General features: G+C 40.1%; 1 protein-coding gene across 1 annotated transcript in view; it reads left to right on the forward strand.

Annotated features, from left to right (window-relative positions):
- Nucleotides 1-23,193, forward strand: part of PLCH1 (phospholipase C eta 1) — a 240,005-nt gene that overhangs the window by 191,836 nt on the left and 24,976 nt on the right. Inside the window, exons 12-15 of the mRNA XM_027113638.1 lie at nt 8,409-8,570; nt 14,476-14,547; nt 17,768-17,859; nt 20,772-20,869. Of these exons, the coding sequence (XP_026969439.1) occupies nt 8,409-8,570; nt 14,476-14,547; nt 17,768-17,859; nt 20,772-20,869 (424 nt within the window). The remainder of the gene's footprint in view (nt 1-8,408; nt 8,571-14,475; nt 14,548-17,767; nt 17,860-20,771; nt 20,870-23,193) is intronic.

A 23,193-nucleotide genomic window follows, 5' to 3' on the forward strand; every position in this document is an offset into this window, starting at 1 on the left:
GGTACCAATGAGTTTGACCTTATTTGGAAAAAGACTCTTTGTAGATGTAATTAGGTTAAGAATCTTGAGATGAGATCATTCTGGATTAACCGGGTGAGCCTTAAAAATCCAATGACAAGTGCTCTTATTTTGTGGGAGCAGCTCATCCTTTATTAATGTTAGGAGTGGGGACAACGGGAGAAGGCCATGCAAGGACAGGCAGAGACAAGAGTTATGTTGCCACAAGCCAAGGAGTGCTTGGTGCCACCATAAACTGGAAGAAGCAAGGAAAGGTTTTTCCCTGAGAGCCTTGGGGAGGCTGAATGTAGCACTGACAACAGCTTGACTTTATACTTCTGCCCTCTAGAACTGTGAAAAAATAAATAGCTCTTCATTTTAAGCTACCAGGTTTGTGGTAACTTATTGTAGCAGCCACAGGAACCTAATACACTCCTCTTTTAAGGCTCGGCTCAAGCGTCCTCTGATCCTGGAAGTCTCCTGCATTCCCAAGGCTGGGCGAGGTGCCCCTCCTCTGTGTGCCCATCTGTCACCCTACATGCACCTGTTGTGTAATTATGCACTGATGTGTCTGCCTCCTCTGTGACACTGAGAGTTCTATGACAGTGGGGTTGTACCTTAACAATGTTTTCACCTTGCATATAACAGCTCAATATATATTTGTTTTATGCAGAATGCTCTCAAACTCTCTCTCACCTGTATTAACTCCCCCACCAGCACTTTGGTCTTAGTGCTCGTAGTGGAAACCAATGCGTCTGGCTTTTCTTTTTTTTTTCTTCGAATTTTTGAATTTTATTTTATTTATTTTTTTATATAGCAAGTTCTCATTAGTTTTCCATTTTATACATATTAGTGTATATATGTCAATCCCAATCTCCCAATTCATCACACACACACACCCCAGCCGCTTTCCCCCCTTGGTGTCCTTACGTTTGTTCTCTATATCAGTGTCTCAGTTTCTGCCCTGTAAACTGGTTCATCTGTACCATTTTTCTAGGTTCCACATATATGCGTTAATACACAATATTTGTTTTTCTCTTTCTGACTTACTTCACTCTGTATGACAGTCTCTAGATCCATCGACGGCTCTACAAATGACCCAATATCGTTCCTTTTTATGGCTGAGTAATATTCCATTGTATATATGTACCACATCTTCTTTATCCAGTCGTCTGTCAATAGGCATTTAGGTTGCTTCCATGACCTGGCTATTGTAAATAGTGCTGCAGTGAACATCGGGGTGCATGTGTCGTTCTGAATTATGGTTTTCTCTGGGTGTATGCCCAGTAGTGGAATTGCTGGGTCATATGGTAATTCTATTTTTAGTTTTTTAAGGAACCTCCATAGTGTTCTCCATAGTGGCTGTATCAATTTACATTCTCACCAACAATGCAAGAGTGTTCCCTTTTCTCCACAGTCTCTCCAGAATTTGTTGTTTGTAGATTTTCTGATGATGCCCATTCTAATTGGTGTGAGGTGATACCTCATTGTAGTTTTGATTTGCATTTCTCTAATAATTAGTGATGTTGAGCAGCTTTTCATGTGCCTCTTGGCCATCTGTATGTCTTCTTTGGAGAAATGTCTATTTAGGTCTTCTGCCCATTTTTGGATTGGGTTGTTTGTTTTTTTATTATTGAGCTGCTTGAAGTGTTTATATATTTTGGAGATTAATCCTTTGTTGATTTGTTTGCAAATATTTTCTCCCATTCTGAGGGTTGTCCTTTCATCTTGCTTGTAGTTTCCTTTGCTTTGCAAAAGCTTTGAAGTTTCATTAGGTCCCATTTGTTTATTTTTGTTTTTATTTCCATTACTCTAGGAGGTGGATCAAAAAAGATCTTGCTGTGATTTATGTCAAAGAGTAGTCTTCCTATGTCTTCCTTTAAGAGTTTTATAGTGTCTGGTCTTACATTTAGGCCTCTAATCCATTTTGAGTTTATTTTTGTGTATGGTGTTAGGGAGTGTTCTAATTTCATTCTTTTACATGGATCTGTCAAGTTTTCCCAGCACCACTTATACAGTGGAGAAAAGACAGTCTCTTAAATATCTTTGCCTCCTTTGTCATAGATTAGTTGACCATAGGTGTGTGGGTTTATCTCTGGGCTTTCTATCCTGTTCCATTGATCTATATTTCTGTTTTTGTGCCAGTACCATATTGTCTTGATTACTGTAGCTTTGTAGTAGAGTCTGAAGTCAGGGAGTCTGATTCCTCCAGCTACGTTTTTATTCCCTTAAGACTGCTTTGGCTATTCGGGGTCTTTTGTGTCTCCATACAAATTTTAAGATTTTTTGTTCTAGTTCTGTAAAAAATGCCATTGGTAATTTGATAGGGATTGCACTGAACCTGTAGATTGCTTTGGGTAGTAGAGTCATTTTCACAATACTGATTCTTCCAATCCAAGAACGTGGTATATCTCTCCATCTGTTTGTATCATCTTTAATTTCTTTCATCAATGTCTTATAGTTTTCTGCATACAGGTCTTTTGTCTCCCCAGGTAGGTTTATTCCTAGGTATTTTATTCTTTTTGTTGCAATGGTAAATGGGAGTGTTTCCATAACTTTTCTTTCAGATTTTTCATCATTAGTGTATAGGAATGCCAGAGATTTCTGTGCATTAATTTTGTATCCTGCTACTTTACCAAATTCATTGATTAGCTCTAGTAGTTTTCTGGTAGCATCTTTAGGATTCTCTATGTATAGTATCATGGCATCTGCAAAAACTGACACTTTTACTGCTTCTTTTCCAATTTGTATTCCTTTTATTTCTTTTTCTTCTCTGATTGCCATGGCTAGTACTTCCAAAACTATGTTCAATAATAGTGGTGAGAGTGGGTATCCTTGTCTTCTTCGTGATCTTAGAGGAAATGCTTTCAGTTTTTCACTGTTAAGAATGATGTTTGCTGTGGGTTTGTCATATATGGCCTTTACTGTGTTCAGGTAAGTTTGCTCTATGCCCACTTTCTGGAGAGTTTTTATCATAAATGGGTGTTGAATTTTGTCAAAAGCTTTTTCTGCATCTATTGAGGTGATCATATGGTTTTTATTCTTCAATTTGTTAATATGGTGTGTCACTTTGATTTGCTTATATTGAAGAATCCTTGCATCCCTGGGAAAAATCCCACTTGATCATGGTGTATGATCCTTTTAACATGTTGTTGGGTTCTGTTTGCTAGTATTTTGTTGAGGATTTTTGCATCCATATTCATCAGTGATATTGGTCTGTAATTTTCTTTTTTTGTAGTATCTTTGTCTGGTTTTGGTATCAGGGTGATGGTGGCCTCCTAGAATGAGTTTGGGAGTGTTCCTTCCTCTTCAGTTTTTTGGAAGAGTTTGAGAAGGATGGGTGTTAGCTCTTCTCTAAATGTTTGATAGAATTCACCTCTGAAGCCATCTGGACATGGACTTTTGTTTGTTGGAAGATTTTTAATCACAGTTTCAATTTCATTACTTGTGATTGGTGTGTTTATATTTTCTGTTTCTTCCTGGTTCAGCCTTGGACGGTTATACCTTTCCAAAAATTTGTCCATTTCTTCGAGGTTGTCCATTTTTTTCCCATAGAGTTGCTTGTAGTAGTCTCCTAGGATAGTTTGCATTTCTGCTGTGTCTGTTGTAACTTCTCCTTTTTCATTTCTAATTTTATTGATTTGAGTCCACTCCCTCTTTTTTTAATGAGTCTAGCTAATGGTTTATCAATTTTGTTTATCTTCTCAAAGAACCAACTTTTAGTTTTATTGATCTTTGCTATTGTTTTCTTTGTTTCTATTTCATTTATTTCTGCTCTGATCTTTATGATTTTTTTCCCTTCAGCTAACTTGGGGTTTTGTTTGTTCTTCTTTCTCTAATTCCTTTAGGTGTAAGGTTAGATTATTTATTTGAGGTTTTTCTTGTTTCTTTAGGTAGACTTGTATTGCTATAAACTTCCCTCTTAGAACTGGGTTTGCTGCACCCCATAGGTTTTGGATCATTGTGTTTTCATTGTCATTTATCTCTAGGTATTTTTTTATTTCCTCTTTGATTTCTTCAGTGATCTCCTGGTTATTTAGTAACGTATTGTTTAGCTTCCATGTGTTAGTGTTTTTTACGTTTTTTCCCTGTAATTCATATCTAGTCTCATAGTGTTGTGGTCAGAAAAGTTGCTTGATAAGATTTCAGTTTTCTTAAATTTACTGAGGCTTGATTTGTGACCCAATATGGGATCTATCCTGGAGAGTGTTCTGTGCGCACTTGAGAAGAAAGTGTAATCTGCTGTTTTTGGATGGAATGTCTTAGAAATATCAATTAAATCTATCTGGTCTATTGTGTCATTTAAAGCTTGTGTTTCCTTATTAATTTTCTGTTTGGATGATCTGTCCATTGGTGTAAGTGAGCTGTTAAATTCCCTCACTCTTATTGTGTTACTGTCAATTTCCTCTCTTATAGCTGTTAGTAGTTGCCTTATGTATTGTGGTGCTCCTATGTTGGGTGCATATATATTTATAATTGTTATATCTTCTTCTTGGATTGATCCCTTGATCATTATGTAGTGTCCTTCCTTGTCTCTTGTAATAGTCTTTATTTTAAAGTCTATTTTATCTGATATGAGTATTGCTACTCCAGCTTTCTTTTGATTTCCATTTGCATGGAATACCTTTTTTCATCCCATCGCTTTCAGTCTGTATGTGTCCCTAGGTCTGAAGTGGGTCTCTTCTAGACAGCATATATATGGGTCTTGTTTTTGTATCCATTCAGCAAGCCTGTGTCTTTTGGTTGGAGTATTTAGTCCATTCATGTTTAAGGTAATTATTGATATGTATGTTCCTGTTACCATTTTCTTAATTGGTTTGGGTTTGTTTTTGAAGATCCTTTTCTTCTCTTGTGTTTCCCACTTGGAGAAGTTCTTTTAGCATTTGTTGTAGAGCTGGTTTGGTGGTGCTGAATTCTCTTAGCTTTTGCTTGTCTGTAAAGCTTTTAATTTCTCTATTGAATCTGAATGACATACTTGCCAGCTAGAGAAATCCTGGTGGTAGGTTCTTCCCTTTCATCACTTTAAATATGTCATGCCACTCCCTTCTGGCTTGTAGACTTTCTGCTCAGAAATCAGCTGTCAACCTTATGGGAGTTCCCTTGTATGTTATTAATTGTTTTTCCCTTGTTGCTTTCAACAATTTTTCTTTGTCTTTAAGTTTTGCCAGTTTGATTACTGTGTGTCTCGGCATGTTTCTCCTTGGGTTTATCCTGTATGGGTCTCTCTGGACTTCCTGGACTTGGGTGTCTATTTCCTTTCCCATGTTGGGAAGTTTTCAACTATAATCTTTTCACATATTTTCTCAGGTCCTTTCTCTCTTTCTTCTCCTCCTGGGACCCCTATAATGCGAATGTTGTTGCGTTTAATGTTGTCCCAGAGGTCTCTTAGGCTGTCTTCATTTCTTTTCATTCTTTTTTCTTTATTCTTCTCCACAGCAGTGTATTCCATCATTCTGTCTTCCAGGTCACTTATCCGGTCTTCTGCCTCAGTTATTCTGCTATTGGTTCCTTCTAGTGTATTTTTCATTTCCATTATTATATTGTTCATCTCTGTTTGTTTTTTCTTTAATTCTTCTAGGTCTTTGTTAAACATTTCTTTCATCTTCTCGATCTTTTCCTCCATTCTTTTTCCAAGGTCCTGGATTATCTTCACTGTCATTATTCTGAATTCTTTTTCTAGAAGTTTGCCTATCTCCACTTCATTTAGTTCTTTTTCTGGGGTTTTGTCTTGTTCCTTCATCTGGTACATAGCACTCTGTCTTTTCATCTTGTCTGTCTTTCTGTGAATGTGGTTTTTGTTCCACAGGCTGCAGGGTTATAGTTCTTCTTGCTTCTGCTGTCTGCCCTCTGGTGGATGAGACTATCTAAGAGGCTTGTGAAATTTTCCTGATGTGAGGGACTGGTGGTGGGTAGAGCTGGCTGTTGCTCTGGTGGGCAGAGCTCAGTAAAACTTTAATCCACTTGTCTGCTGAGGCATGGGGCTGGGTTCCCTCCCTGTTGGTTGTTTGGCCTGAGGCCACCCAACACTGGAGCCTACGTGGGCTCTTTGGTGGGGCTAATGGTGGACTCTGGGAGGGCTCACACCAAGGAGTATTTCCCAGAACTTCTGCTGCCAGTGTCCTTGTCCCCACAGTGAGACACAGCCACCCGCTGACTCTGCAGGAGACCCTCCAACACTAGCAGGTTGGTCTGGTTCAGTCTCCTATGGGGTCACTGCTCCTTCCTCTGGGTCCTGATACGCACACTACTTTGTGTGTGCCCTCCAAGAGTGGAGTCTCTGTTTCCCCCAGTCCTGTCGAAGTCCTGCAATCAAATCCTGCTAGCCTTCAAAGTCTGATTCTCTAAGAATCCTCCTCCTGTTGCCGGACCACCAGGTTATGAAGCCTTACGTGGGGCTCAGAACCTTCACTCCAGTGGTTGGACTTCTGCGGTATAAGTGTTCTCCAGTTTGTGAGTCACCCACCCAGCAGTTATAGGAGTTGATTTTATTGTGATTGAGCCCCTCCTACCATCTCATTGTGCCTTCTCCTTTGTCTTTGGATGTGGGATATCTTTTTTGGTGAGTTCCAGTGTCTTCCTGTCGTTGATTTTTCAGCAGTTAGTTGTGCTTCCGGTGCTCTCTGCTCTCACAAGAGGGAGTGAGAGCACGTCCTTCTACTCCGCCATCTTGAACCAATCCTCGCATCTGGCTTTTCATTTGTAAGGTATCTTTTCTCTTTCTGTATATGCTGCCTGGTTACTGTTATTTCTAAAATGCAACTCAGGCACTTGTCTACCCAGAGACTCTCAGCAACTCCACACCTCTTGACTTCTTGCTTTCAGGAACCTCCACAACCCATTCCCAAAGTACTTTTCCAACTTTATCTGCCACTACCCCCCTTCATGAACTTCTGCTCCAGGAAAACGAATCTGTTCATATGTTTATAAAACACGCTTTGCTAATGTAAAAATCTTTGCTAGAGTGATGGATGACATCTCTTCATCACTGTTGAAGTTTTAGTTACCATACAGAGTCCCCCCTGTTCTTTGAGGTCTTCCTGGTCCCTCAGGCAGGAATGCCGTGTTCCTTCTCAGAACCACTGTTGTGCTGGTCATTTGTGCTTTTGCAGGCAGCTGTGTGGACCTGGGTAGGATATTTGGGGACATGCCTTTGTTAGCCTGATGGGATCTTTGCTCCTGATGTCAAAGGCCAGCTCTTTTCCACCTTTGCATCTCCTGCAGGACCTGAGGGCCTCCAGTGAAGTGGAGTGCCTCATTCACTGGGTATATTAAAGATATTCGTGCATTTGATATTAATACAGGGAAATTCAGTAACCTGTTCTGATGTAGCCTTTTTTTTTCCAGTTTCCCTTTGTATTTATATTGCTTTGCTCTTATAAGATTTTGTGAAAATGAATGCATTACTGAAAAACTGCCCATTCTCTTGTTTAAATATAATGACCTCTTAGTAACAAATTTGCAAGTGGAAAAATGGATCTTAAACTTTTGGTGAGGACTAGGGGCATTGTTCTGGTGGAGGAGCGCCCCTTCCTTGCCTTTGGGTGGGTTGGCCTTTGGCAAGTGGCTGAAGAGTTTATGGAAGGGTGTTGGACATAGCGGGAGCGGGAGGGAGTTGAGAAGGGGAGAAGCAGTGAACAGAGCCTGGGCCATTAGTTTCAGGTAGAACAAGGGGGTCAAAAACATGCACTAAGCAGACTTCTAGGAAATCTGGGTCCCTTGATCACTTAAACATTGTGTAAATTATCTCCTGGACACAGGCAGAGCTTTGTTATCCAAAACACTTGAAATTAGTTGTGATCTTAAGGTAATTACAGTGCTGAGTCATGGCACAAGTCAGTAGTGAATTCCCTCCAATTACATAGTGGGGCAGAGATAGGAAAGACATTTTATCTCAGAATAATCCTCCTTTACAAAGATTTCCATAGCACTTTTTTCCCTTCAGTGAAGGAAGTGATTTGTTTTAAATAGTATAGTCTTGTTCAAATTTCCCTATGTAGGTACAGAAAACTTATTCTCCCAAAACTTTCCTTGGCCTTCCCTCTAGTGAAAGTATAAAGTAGTGTGGGGAGAAGAACTTAGGAGCCCTGAGTTGGAATCCTGCCTCAGTTCTTTGCTAGCTTTGCAACCTTGATCAACTTATTTCTCTAAACATCAGATTCTGTGTCTCTGAAATGGGAATGATAATAAGACTATAGGGTTGTTAAAGGTTGAATGCAGTCACAGTCATCATTATTTTATGGGATTGGTGGAGGGCTGGTGGGAGAAGGACAAAAAATTGTACAATAAGCTTAACTTTTTACAGGTAATTGAGAGAGAAATTATAGCAGCAATATTGGCTTGAGTGAAGGCTGTGTTCTAAGTGATTCTGTGTTCCTTAAGGGAAATTATTTCCACTGTTTAATTCTTCGCAGAATAACGGGACCACTGAGCATCAGGTGGAATCTTTCATAAGGAAAAAACTGGAGTCGCTGTTAAAAGAATCTCAAATTCGAGACAAGGAAGATCCTGATAGTTTCACAGTGAGGGCACTACTGAAGGCCACGCATGAAGGCTTAAATGCACACCTGAAGCAGGTATACATTTCCCTCTTGTACTTGTCCTTCAACAGGAAAAAGAAAGCACCTCATGCTTTGTTTCTTATCATTTGTCATTTGTGGAAGGCTTCTCCAGTTTCTTCCATTTCTATCCTTATATTGCTGGAAAAATGAGAATCTCCTCCTGAAAAATGGAGAGAAATAGTGAATAATAGATTAAAGTGCATGGGTGGGTGTAGAAATGATTCATATGCTCCTTCACTGGCACCCTCAGGACAAAGCCCAGTGCCCCTGCATTCATCTTCCCCACTTGTGTTCAGGTGAGGGTGGGGACTCATTCAGGTGGCCTCCATGCCCTGTTGATCACACCTTCTGAATGTGTATGTCTGTCCACTTCTTCTCCACGGCTGTGTCCTAATTCAGGCCAATGTTAACTCTCACTTAGACTTCTCTTGCCCTCTTTAAATCTAACCTTCACTCTGAAATCAGCATGATGTTTTAAAAATGCAAATCTGATCGTGTCACTCCGCTGTTCAAAATTTTTCAGTGGCTTCCTATTATGCTTGGGATAAATTACAAACTAACTGGGCTTTCAAGGAACTGCATAATTCCATCTTTGCCTACCTCTCCTGTCTCAGATCTCCCCATTTTCCCTGTCACACCACCACCCACGACGTCACACCAGCCACAACCATCTAAATGCCATGGTCTTCCTCACATTCCATTTCCTCTGCCTGGAACACTCCATTTCCACATCTACGCTAGCTAACTCCTACTTAGGCTTTTAAATTCCAGCAACCATGTGGTATTCTAAATGAGTCCTGCCTTGACCCCTAGGTTAGGTTAGCTATTCCTTTTATATTGTTGATGGTAGCCTGTTATATCTTCTTTTTTCAAGAAGTTCTTTTTTTTCCTACACATTTGCATTTATTTGTTCAATATCTGTCTTCTCAACTAGACTGTAGATTCTGTGAAGGCAGGAACCATGTCAGTCTTGATAACCATTGTTTTCCTGACTTGTATAGTGCCTGGACCTTAGTATGACCTTCATATATAGTTGCTGAGTGAATGAATGGTTTGGGCTCTGACTGAGGCTTTTATTCTGCTTTCTAATAAAAATATCATAAATGGGCAAAGAAGAGGGATAGTGGGTTTGCTGATGTTATCATGGCAGGACATTGAGGGCATTTATTCTGGACCAGAGGAGAGCCATGTGGTCCCTGGCTTAGCTGATAGCAGCTTCCCCTGCTACTGCTGCCTACCCTCCAGAGCTCAGAGCTCCCCAGGCAGAGGGAAGATCATCACTTTTGGATGTGAGCAACCACTCAGCTTTGGTGGTTACTTTCTAGACTCTACAGAAGTCCAGCCATTCAAACGCCTGGCTGTTTCTCAGGTCTGTTTAGTTTCCAAACATAGAAAACCTAATTCAAAATGGCTTAAATAATGAAGAAAGGCATTGGGTTAGGTAAGTGGCAAGTTCATTTGCAGAGTGGCCTTCAAGGTGGGCTTAATTCAGAGGCTCAGCAGGGTCATCAAAGACCTGTCTTTCTGTTCTACCTACCACGTGATTAGCATCATCCCATGTTGGTTCCCCCTCTCCTGGTGGTTGCAGGGTGACTGCCAACAGGCCCCTGAGCTATGTGTTTCTTGGTCCAAGTACAGAGAGAGTGAGACAGTGTATGTGCCTCATCCAACAAACCAGAGTTTGTGCTGAGCTCTGGTTGAGCATCTTAGCTCATGTGCCCACCCCTGAGTTGATCCCCATGGTGGCCTTGCATATGTGTCCTTCTTGGAACAGTAGTTTGGCAAGGACGTAGGATACCATTGGCTTGCTGATGCCACTGAGAACTTACCCCTGGAACTGGCACCAAGGTCTGCCCCTCTGAAAATGCATTCTGCCCCTGCATGCTGGAGGGGCAGAATGGAATGTTGGGAGACAACCAAAATGTCATTTACAGCATTACTGCCCTTACAGTTTATCATACAATTTTGAATTTTCTTGAACATTTCTATAAATACCAGTTAGCCTCTCCCTTTCCTCCCTGACCCTCCAGCCTCTTAGTTTAAACTACACAAACGTCTGTAAAATCACATTCGGTTAACCCGGCTTGATTTCTGCTTCTTGTCCCTGGTGAACTCTCTTTGGCTAATCTGGGCCAGTCACTTCTCCTTATGCTTTTGGAGAAGTCTTTTCTTGTTCCATCGTAGATCATTCCAACTGGAAAGACAACAGCAGGTCTTGGAGATTTTTGAAGAAACAAATCAAGCCCATCTTTCTTTTTATGGAAGAGATCCTAATGGTAATTTCCCCATCAGGTAAGATGGTAAGGGACTTCAAATTTCAGAGAAGTAGTAGGACAAAACTCCTCCTCTTTTTTATTTTTTACTCTCCCTTAAACCTGGGTGACTGCAAGAATGTATCAGACTTGCAGAAAGTAAATGGAGCCTGCAACTTTAATAAACTGGACTATGAAGTGTTAAGGTTTTTAACCCTGCTGTTGTGTTAGTTTTTAAAGTATGGTTTTGGTTCAGTGGCAAGCAAAGACAAGTTACTGTAGAGACAAGTCCATCTGTGTCAGATACATATACACATGTAGAGCCAAGGCTGAGAATGTGCTGTGGGGTTCAGGACAGCTCATCACTTCAGCTCCCTTCCCTCCTGGATCGTCACTCAGAAGTGCAGTACTGTGTGCTACTGGTGCCAGCTTTTTCCTGGAGATCTCCGAAGTAAAACAAAAATGAAATTCTCATCCTTCACGCTGGAAGCACTTAGTAGAAGGATGCCTGCCTTCTTTAGAGTTCTGAATTCACTTCTTTGTTTACATCCCAGCTACAGCCATCTGGGTAGCCTTAATTATTCCTTACATGAACTTTTGCACCTCTCCCTGCTGTCCCGCTCCCTCCAGTCTCTCATTTATACCACTACCATAGCGATATTTCAGAAACATGCATCTGATCACATCATTCTCCTATTTTAAACCACTCAAATGCTCTTCATAGTTTGGAGGATAAAGCTCAAATTGAAAGCTATAGCCCAAAAGATCCTTTCTCCATCATCTGACCCCAGCTCTGATTTGTTCATTAATGTGCGTGTGTACAGTACAAATACACAACCCAACCCCTGCCTTTCTTTGTTTCCTGGAAAGTGCCATGTTCCTGGCATTTGGCCTTTGTGTTTGCTTTTTCCTTGCACACTTCCTCTTCCTCACTTCACGTAGATAATGTCTACCTGTCTTCTGGCTTCAGCTTTTGTAACATGTCCCCTTAGAAGTCCTCCTCGATCCTCAAGTCTAGGTAGATGGCCTTCCCGTGCCCTCAGGCAGTACCCTGAACTTTCCCCATCATAGTCTTATTATAGTGTGTTATGATCATTTGTCTCCATCATAAGAGTGCAAGCCCAGGGAGGACAAAGTCTACATCTCTCTTGCTTGCTGTCTCCCTTGTATTCATGTTGAGTTCCTAGCACAGTGTTTGATCCATGGATTCAATGAAAGATGCAGTGCTGATGCTCAAGGAGAGGTCAAGTTGGGGAGAGATATCTGTGTGTATTCCTCTGGTACATAAAGAAGGAGTGTAGAGTGGGGGAGGGAGAGAAAGCCAGAGAGGAGACAGAACTACACAGAATCCCTGTTTTATCACCAACTAGCTTCGTAACTTTGGGCATATTATCTAACTTCACTATACTTCTGTTTTTCTTATCTGCAAAACTAGGATTTTAATTATACTTATCTCCAGGGATGGTTGTATATATTAAGTGAGAATATATGTAATACACTTAGCATAATCCTTGGGGCATAGCAGGTGCCTATTAAAATGGATGACCTTATACCTCAACTTGCTTGGGGCAACCTCGCTTTATACCTATTGTCCCAGCGTAATTATTAAAGGTGCCCGATTTCACTCTTTTTTTAAAAAAAAATAAATTTATTTATCTATTTATTTTTGGCTGCGTTGGGTCTTCGTTGCTGCTAGCGGGCTTTCTCTAGTTGTGGTGAGCGGGGGCTACTCTTCATTGCAGTGCGCAGGCTTCTCATTGCGGTGACTTCTCTTGTTGTGGAGCGTGGGCTCTAGGCGCTCGGGCTTCAGTAGTTGTGGCACACGGGCTCAGTAGTTGTGGCTCACGGGCTCTAGAGTACAGGCTCAGTAGTTGTGGTGCATGGGCTTAGTTGCTCCATGGCATGTGGGATCTTCCCGGACCAGGGCTCGAACACGTGTCCCCTGCATTGGCAGGCGGATTCTTAACCACTGAGCCACCAGGGAAGTCCCCATTTCACTCTTAAGAGTCCTGTTTTGGACAATAGATGACATGGTCTCCCTACTAATAGATGAGCTACTAGAACTGGAGAGGAACTCAGAGGTTAATTGGTCCATTCCTCCCCCATGTCACAGATAAGAGGACTGAGGTCAAGAGGTGGGTGTTTACCCCAGAGGAGCAAGTCTTTAGCACAGAGTGTGTGCTGGAATCTCCCATGTTTTGCTTCACCTATTAATCCCTCTCTTTCCATCTGATTCTGAGTCCCAGGGTATTTCTTATGTGTTCAGCTTCTGTTTCCCATCAATGTATTGATGTATATAATTTCCTGCTTAGACTTAAATCCATCAGAGAGACTCTCATTCACCTTAAAACACCGTTTCAATTCTCTGTTCTTCAGACTGAATAAGCCTAGTTCTGTAAAACTTTTCTAATAGGTTAAAAATGATCTTTTAAATCACCTTAAAAAAAAAAAAAAAAGAGATGGGGGACCTGAGGCTACATGGTGGCAGAACTGGGTCTCCTAACTTGAAGAGCAGTGTTACTTCTATTACCATATCTTACTACTTTCTTAATTCTAGGGTTTTTGAATAGTTAATGATCAGCTTTAATTGATCTTCAAAGGCAGTCAATGTATATAAACCAGGCAACTAAAATTACCCTGTAAACCTGCCACCCACCCTCCTCCACTATTTTCTGAACTGCCTTTTCCCCAACCCAGTTCTCACAGTTCCCCCTCCCCATCCTGCATTGTATCTTTGATTAGTTTGTATGGATATATGTAGATGCTCTTCCTGACCTTTTGATTTCGGGTGGTTTTGCTCACCTACATTTATTCCATTTATGAGATTATCTCTGTTCAGCTGAAAGTCCCCGGAGGGCGGGGCCTCTTGGTCTCCTCTTACATCATGTAATTGGCAGTGAATCACCTAATACATATTTTTAGGGATGACAATTGGAAAAAGAGTCTAAACCCTTTTAGCAGAGTGGTCTTTTTTTTTTTTTTCCTGTCCCCTAGAGTAAAGAGATCTCTAGCCTGGAAAATTAATTCACATGAGGAGGAATTCAGAATCTACAATACATCTTTCCTGTGCTTACCACAGAGGGAATGATTTTAATGAACAGATAAGCTCTGCTGCAGTTTACTTAAAGAAAAACAATCTTATTGCCTCATAGATATACTTGGATTTTATTTGTTTTTAATGTTTCCAAATTCTAAGTAGTAATTAAGTGATCAGTCTGATTAGTTTTTTTTAGTCAACTGAATTGGCTGTTAATGACTTGTGGCCATTTTTCAAAATTAAATCTACTTTTAACTGAAGATGATTTATTCCCCCTCAGGGCATTGATAGGAATACATCCTGTGCTCTAGAGAGCCTTGTGAACAGGCAGTAGAGAGGCCTGCACACCTGGGCATTACTGAGAGGTCCTTGACCCCAGCTTTGGGGAGCTGTTGGCAGCTGCCATCTCCTGATGGTGCCCAGGTCTCTCTCTGCAGCATCCCCCCCCTCTCTCAAGGCAGACACAGCCACCTTCAGGGAAGTGGAGGGTAGAGCAGGAGGAAATGAGCAGGACCTTCCGGCTGCCCACCAAGAGATGGAAGGAGAGAGGGACTCCATGCCCTTCCACCAGAACTAAGGAGAAAACAAAAGCAAAGAAGAAAAGTAGTCATATTATGCTTTATTTACTCAGCATCCAGATGTGAAGGAAAGTGGAAAGAAAACACATGGACGATCCCTCATGACCAACTTCGGAAAACATAAGGTACGAATTAAGGAAGATAAGTGTGCATAATTCAGGTAATTTAAAGAGTCTAGAGGGTGACAGGAGACTATCATCATGACCTTGGAATAACTGCAGATTTCTCAATGAGGACCCCAGAAAAGGAAAAAGTTGATAATTAAACTATTTTATAATTTAAGAACTCCTGTTCATCAGAAGTATCAAAGAGCAAATAACATACTGGGAAAGAATATTTTCAATATTCTGTACAAGTCCACAAAGGATTTCTTTCCTGAATATATAAAGAATTCCTATAAATCAATAAAGAAGGCACACTAATTTTTAAAAAACAAGCAAAAGGCTTAAATGAACTTCACAACAGAAGATATCCAAGTGGCTAATATGGAAAAGGTTCTCCCCCTTATCAGTCCTCTGGGAAATGCAAACTAAAATGATGATGAGATTCCGTGTACACCCACCACAACAGCAAACATAAAGAGATTGACAACAGCATGTGTTAGTGAGGATGCTGGGCAACTTGAGCTCTCATCAACTGCTAATGGGAACCTGCCTTTGTGCAGCTACTTCCACACACTGTTTCACAGTACCAACTAAAGCCACTCTATGAACCATGTCTTATCAGTTCCATTGTTAGGTGTGTGTCACGAGACAAACAACGATATTTACAGGGGCATTAGTTGCAATACTACAAACAGGAGACAGTTCAAACGTCCATCAGCATTAGAAAGGATAAAAATTGTGGCGTATTCACATAAGGGAATATTTATCAGCAATGAGAATGACAAAATTACAACTACATGCAATAGTGTGATCTTTGTAAACATGACATTGAGCAAAAGAAGCCAGACCCAAGAGAGTACATACAGTTTGAGTCCATTTATATGAAGCTCAAAAACAGGCAAAAAAAAAATCTATGGGATAAAAGTCAAGATAGTAGTTACCTTTGGGGAGAAGGTGATGACCGAATGGGAGAACCTGAAGGCTTTGGGGCAGATAATATTCCATTTCCTCACTTGGGTGGTTTCACTTTGTGGAAAGCCATCATGCTGTGCACTTACGATTCCTGTGCTTTTCTAAGTGTATGCTTTACCTTCAATAAAAAGGTAAAACATGTTAAACAAGTCAATTATTGGGTGATGAACTTTATGCATGAGGTTTCTCCAAGGCCATTTCTTGTACTTTAATGAATGTTGTATCTGGAATTTCCTGCCCCATCAATAGGATAATTTATTGAAAGGTTGGACAAAATAGCCATAATAAACTGAAAACAACCAAAATGTTCTCCCATAAAGACTGCTTGAGTAAATCATGATTCATTCACACAATGGACAATTATGCAGCCATTAAAAGATGATCACTCTGGGCTTCCCTGGTGGCACAGTGGTTGAGAGTCCGCCTGCCAATGCAGGGGACACGGGTTCGTGCCCCGGTCCGGGAAGATCCCACATGCCGCGGAGCGGCTGGGCCTGTGAGCCATGGCCGCTGAGCCTGTGCGTCCGGAGCCTGTGCTCCACAGCGGGAGAGGCCACAACAGTGAGAGGCCCGCGTACCGCAAAAAAAAAAAAAAAAGAAAGAAAGATGATCACTCTGACGAGCTCAACATGCAAAACATTAAATAAAAAAGTAAGATGGAAAACTGATTATGTCATATGTTAACTATGATAAGATGTATCAAAACTGTATGTAAAGAAAATATATCATCATTTCTCCAAATATCTATCATTGGCGATTCATTACTTATTTCTACTTTCTGCATTTTATATTTTAAAATGAACCTGGGAAAGACAGATTTATTATTGTAACACCTCAAATTACTAACTATATGCAGAATTGGAGAATATTTCTTTTCTTGATTACAACCACTCATTTAAATTAAAATTATTTTCCAAAGTAAAGCTTTTAGGGAGTACCTTTGCTAGTATAGCATTAGAATTTATTATGTCTCAAGTCATAAGAGTGAATGTTTACAAGACTATTTACAGGTTATTTAAATAAGTATTAATAGTATTTTAAATTGAAAGTTAATATTATATGGTTTACAGAATGACTTTCCATGTCATCTCATTTAATCATCACAAAAATATAATCCTTTAGGACAGATGTTTTTGTCCTACCCTTTAAAAAAGCACAATAGAAAGCTTGAGAGATTAGCCAATTTATCAGCTTGGTGAGAGGCCAATCTGGAACATGAGATCATCAGATGCCTGGGTCCACGCCATGTGCACTGAAGTTCTCAAGGCATAAATAAGATGTAAAAATGTTCTAGACTAAATTGGCGCCTTGCCGTCAGTGCAGTAGAGTTGAATGTGTTTATGCCAACAGGGTAGTTTGAATTTTTTTATTTGTTGAGAATGAGAAAATCTAGAAGTTGATTTGGTCCCATGGTAATGTGGGGATGGAGTCCCTTTCCTTTTCTAAGCCATGTTCCCAAAATGTCCAGGGTACTCTGTCTAAAGGTCTTACCTTTGTTTGTAGAAGCTGTAATTTTGGTGGCAAGTTTTTCTGCAGTTACTAGGGCCCCTCCCCATCATTTGTATCGTTGACGTGTGTGTTGCCAAATATTGGGGTTATCTCCAATGTGGTGGGGCTGAAAGTGTATCATTCCTAAGACGTTTTATGTCTAACCGCTAATCTGTCCAAAGACACCAGGTTAGTCCTACAGTCTTTCAGCCTGACTCCTGTAGGTAACAATTTTCATTCTGCTCTAGAAATTAAGATGGGTCAAAGTCTCAAATGAACAGTTTCATTTAGATGGGTTTTTGAATGCATACTGAACAAAAGCAGGAGTGGTAGTTATTCATTTAAAAATTACTACTTGTCTTTTTTATCAAATCTGCCTTTTATAAGTAAGTCAAAGGGAATAGTGAGCTTCCTATATAAAAGGACCCTTTATCCCTTATAATCGTTTAAATAGATATTACAACTTTAACCCTACCCCTCACAGAGACCTTCAATGCATGACTAATAGTCTAAGACCTACATTTTATGTGGCTTAGAAGTCAATGTTAGAGCATGAAACCCTCCGTTTTGCCTTGATATTTTAAGATAATTTTGGCCACAGACATGCTTATTATTGATGGTGAGGCAAGCTGCAATATTAGGTCAGTTGTTTTTTTCCAAGTAATTGTCCTTGTGTGTGTGTGTGTGTGTGTGTGTCTATTTTAAAGCTCATTCCTCTGTATGTTGTAGATGTACCTGATGTGCTGAGTTTGTGTTAAGTGAACTCTGATTTTTCCGGCAGAAAACCACAAAATCACGGTCCAAATCTTGTAGTGCTGATGAAGAGGAGGACGCACAGCAGAACCCTGGCAAGGAGACCGGCCAGCTGTACAGGTAAGAAAGCTCTCCATGTTTCCTGCTCAGGCTCCTGGGGCCCCTCCATCCACATCAGCTTGGCTGTTTTAGTTGTACATGTCTAGGAAATCAGATTGCAAGGTAGAGAGCTCTGCAGTGGGACATGTGAAGATCAACAGGATGTGAGATTATAATACATGTAGGGCACTTGTGCTGCCTGGCACACAGTGAGCTCTTAATAAATGCTGGCTGTAGCAGTTGTCAGGTAAAAGATATCTTCAGAGAAGAGAGAGGGACCACATGAACTAGTACAGAGGGGCTCTCACAGGAGACTGAAGGAGAAGATAGATGATGAGAACATATGAAGAGTCAGGGATCTGAAATCAGCCAGACTTCAAACTCTTGTTCCTCCAACTTTAAGATGGGGGCAAGTTAGGCTCCTCATTTGTATCTATTTCTTAGGGTCATTGTAAGGATTAAAGGAATTAAACTATTTGGCTTGATGAGCCCTACTCCAATTAACTAAGTGCTCAAAAATATTAGCTGCTGTTGTCTTTATTATTGCCAGTAGAATTTGGGATGAGTAAAATGGCCAAAACTGTAGAACCCAAATTGTGACACATGATTTGATACAGGATTTTCTGGCAAATTATGTATACAGTAAGTCTCGCAAAGGAAAGTAAATTATATCCTTCATAGACAGATAAATATACAAACACGTGCACATGTACACACACACCCCTCTGTGACTTTATCATAAGACTGAAACTAAACGAAATTGGAGGCATAGAGGTCCTATAGGAATGAATCGCATTTAGTGTTCACTTAAATTTTATATTTGAGCTTCACTCCAACAGAATGTCCATACATAAAATAGTAACTAATTAGTGAGGGCAAAGGAGATGTGTATGGTTCCTACCCTTAGAGTACAGAAAGATCAATATGTAGTTACAGTAAAGGATATAAGAGAAATAGAATTACCTTCCAGGAGACCTCTGCTGTGAATTTTCTCAAATATAAGTTTGAGAAAGGCTTGACTCTGAATCATATAGCCAGGGAAGCTATCACGTGAAGTCACGTTGCATGCTGCTCTTGAGTCAATTAGAGATTTGCCCGTAATAGCTATCGAGGCTCAAGCATTGATGACCATGTCCTTTTGGGACTTCAGTAAACGAATTCAATTTTAAGATAAGGATTAAAAGGGCTAACTTTATACAGAAGTTGTCTGTGTTATGGAGTGTCCTGGGAGTTTTACTTGTCATTTCTAGGCATTACCTCCCTCACATTGATTTATAATCATTTGCTTTCACAAAACCAGATTTTTACCGATGGCTAGAGAATTTCCTAATTACGTGGTAAAGGAGGAACATGGATTCTTCTTCCCATTGGTTTTTATACCTGTCTATGTGCATGTCTTCTTTCTTGGCAAAATGAGTTGTTGACACATTTTGGCCTTAATTCTTTTGTTCAATGTATATAAGTATCATTACAGTAGGAATTTTTGTCTGATTTGTTCACTATTTTATCTCCAATAGGTGCTCAATAAATATTCACTGAGTGAATAAATCTATATCATCACTATCTAATTCCAGAACATTTTCGTCACACCAAAAAGAAACTCTACCATTAGCAGCGACTTTCCATCTCTCTCTCCCCCGGTCTCTGGTGCCAACTTTTTGTCTCTATAGATTTGCCTTTTCTGGACATTACATATAAATGGAATCCTACAATATTTGGCCTTTTTTGTCTGGCTCCTTTCACTTAGTATAATATTTCCAAGATTCATCCATGTTGTAGAATGTATCAGTACTTCATTCCTTTTTATTGTTGAATAATATTCCATTGTATGAATATATTGCATTTCATTTATCTATTAATTAGCTATAGGATATTTAGGTTGTTTTCACTTTCTGGCTATTATGAATAATACTGCTATGAACATTCATTTCTAAGTTTTTATGTGGACATACGTTTTTATTTCTCTTGGGTATATACTTAAAAGTGGAATTCCTGAGTCACATGGTAACTGTTTAATTTTTTGAGGAACTGCCAAACTATGTTGGCAAAGCAGTTGTACCATTGAAAATTCCCCAGCAATATATGAGCATTCCAGTTTCTCCTCATCCTTGCCAACACTCATTATTGCCTGCCTTTTTGGTTATAGCCAACCTAGTAGATATGCAGTGGTATCTCACTGTAGTTTGGTTTGCATTTCCTAAATGACTAATGTTGAGCTTCTTTTCATGTTCTTATTGGCCATTTGTGTATCTCCTTTGGTGGGGATTGAAGTTTTTAATGATTATATGTTTTCCTAGAGGAGAAAAGTGTGTCAGTGAGGAGAATGTGATAATCTATGGAGAATTTTACTGTGGCAAAGAGTAAGTAGCAGAATTTGTAAAGTTGTACAGCAGATCCTAGAAGTGGTTTATGGGATACAGAAGATATAGACGTACAGAGAGAGTAAGTAATGGATATTTGTCTTAAGAAGTTGAAGAATATAGAAAAAGCATAAAGAAGAAATCAAAAATCACTGTACTTATACCTCTAGAAGATAATGACTATGGAAAGTTTGCTGTATTTATCTTTAGGTATAGGATTCTTATGACTGACAGTACAGTATCCCTACTGCTTTTTAGTCCAGGTTCTCCTTCTGACAAAGCAGAGTGATTCCCTGATAAATTCTGGTTTACTCCACAGTTGGGTAATGGTGGGAATCAAGCCCTTCACAATAGAACTCACAAATTCAGGATAAGAGACTGTGAATAAAGTCTGGCTGAGTGGTGAAAAAAGCCACATGAGTATGGTGTTGTGGTGGAGAGAATGCTGAACTAAAAATCACACTTGGTTTCTAATCCTGGCTCCATCAGGAGCAGGTAGGGAAGGTAGAGTAGCCAGAAGCCCAAACCTCTTCCAGCTCTAAAATGTCATGAGTCCTGGTGTGTATTTTACAGGTTGGGCCGCCGAAGGAAAACCATGAAGCTCTGTCGAGAGCTCTCTGATTTGGTTGTGTACACAAACTCCGTGGCAGCCCAGGACATTGTGGATGATGGTAAGGCCTGAGGGTTTTTTCTTCTGGGTACACACTCCTGACCTTTCTTTGTCAATTGTTAATTAAACTTTTGTTAATCGGATCATCAGCACACATTTCTGGAACTGTGGAGAATCCAGCTTGAGTGTCAGGAAACTGATGGCTGGTACAATGCTTAGCTCACAGGGAGGGCTCTATTGATTACTTTGCCTAATTGGCTAGAGGTCAGAGGAAGACTTTATTATTATTAAAAAGACAAATGTATCAGAGCAAGGTCTTCCCAGTCTTCAAACTATGGAGACTTGACTTAGTTTGATGGCCAGATCACAGATGGCTGTTCCAAGTGTGAATGACTAGAAGAAAGAGGAAATTAATTGACAAATATAACATCTTGAAACGCCCTGTATTTTCTCATTGAAAATTTTGACCTTGATGAAAATAATTTAATCCACAGATTGCAATTTTAACAACAAGAGCAGAAATTTCAGAAGCATTGACTCTTTCACAGTTTCTTACCCATCAGTTGCCATATGTGGAGTTGAGAAATTCTAGTTACAACTGTTCTTACCCTGAGTTTCCTGCTAGCTGCTCTTTCTCTTTATCCTCTTCCTTTCTCACTTGTATTTTGTTCAGTTAATGGGTGCTTATGAAAATAAACTGCGGTCATATGGGTTTTCAATCTAATTGTAATTTTAGTGGAAGAGAAATGTACGTCAGAATCTCCCATTTTCTCATGTCTCAGTGAAGGGAAAACAACACTGTGCTGAGTCTGGTTTTTTTTTCTGCTTTTTTTTTTTTTTTAATTTTTTTTGGGGTATATTTTTTTTTCATGTGTTTGTTTCTGCTCTATAACAAAGTGAATCAGTTATACATATGATCCCATATCTCTTCCCTCTTGTGTCTCTCTCCCTCCCACCCTCCCTATCCCAGCCCTCTAGGTGGTCACAAAGCACTGAGCTGATCTCCCTGTGCTATGCGGCTGCTTCCCCCTAGCTATCTATTTTACATATGTCCATGCCACTCTCTCACTTTGTCACAGCTTACCCTTCCCCCTCCCCATATCCTCAAGTCCATTCTCTAGTAGGTCTGTGTCTTTATTCCTGTCCTACCCCTAGGTTCTTCATGACATTTTGTTTTTCTTAAATTCCATGTATATGTGATAGCATACAGTATTTGTCTTTCTCTTTCTGACTTACTTCACTCTGTATGACAGACTCTAGGTCCATCCACCTCACTACAAATAGCTCAATTTCGTTTCTTTTTATGGCTGAGTAACATTCCATTCTATATATGTGCCACATCTTCTTTATCCATTCATCCAATGATGGGCACTTAGGTTGTTTCCATCTCCTGGCTATTGTAAATAGAGCTGCAGTGAACATTTTGGTACATGACTCTTTGTGAATTTTGGTTTTCTCGGGGTATATGCCCAGTAGTGGGATTGCTGGGTCATATGGTAGTTCTATTTGTAGTTTTTTTTTTTTTTTTTTGCGGTACGCGGGCCTCTCACTGTTGTGGCCTCTCCTGTTGTGGAGCACAGGCTCCAGACACGCAGGTCCAGCAGCCATGGCTCACGGACCTAGCCGCTCCGCGGCATGTGGGATCTTCCCGGACCGGGGCACAAACCCATGTCCCCTGCATCGGCAGGCGGACTCTCAACCACTGCGCCACCAGGGAAGCCCTATTTGTAGTTTTTTAAGGAACCTCCATACTGTTCTCCATAGTGGCTGTACCAATTCACATTCCAACCAGCAGTGCAAGAGTGCTCCCTTTTCTACACACTCTCTCCAGCATTTATTGTGTCTAGATTTTTTGATGATGGCCATTCTGACCGGTGTGAGATGATACCTCACTGTAGTTTTGATTTGCATTTCTCTAATGATTAATGATGTTGAGCATTCTTTCATATGTTTGTTGGCACTCTGTATATCTTCTTTGGAGAAATGTCTATTTAGGTCTTCTGCCCATTTTTGGATTGGGTTGTTTGTTTTTTTGTTATTGAGCTGCATGAGCTGCTTGTAAATTTTGGAGATGAATCCTTTGTCAGTTGCTTCATTCGCAAATATTTTCTCCCATTCTGAGGGTTGTCTTTTGGTCTTGTTTATGGTTTCCTTTGCTGTGCAAAAGCTTTGAAGTTTCATTAGGTCCCATTTGTATATTTTTGTTTTTATTTCCATTTCTCTAGGAGTTGGGTCAAAAGGTTCTTGCTGTGATTTATGTCATAGAGTGTTCTGCCTATGTTTTCCTCTAAGAGTTTGATAGTTTCTGGCCTTACATTTAGGTCTTTAATCCATTTTTAGCCTATTTTTGTGTATGGTGTTAGGGAGTGATAAAATCTCATACTT

Source organism: Aethalodelphis obliquidens, unplaced genomic scaffold (genome assembly GCF_003676395.1).
Source record: "Aethalodelphis obliquidens isolate GAN/ISIS:26980383/991018 unplaced genomic scaffold, ASM367639v1 scaffold1, whole genome shotgun sequence".
NCBI classification, from domain to species: domain Eukaryota; kingdom Metazoa; phylum Chordata; class Mammalia; order Artiodactyla; family Delphinidae; genus Aethalodelphis; species Aethalodelphis obliquidens.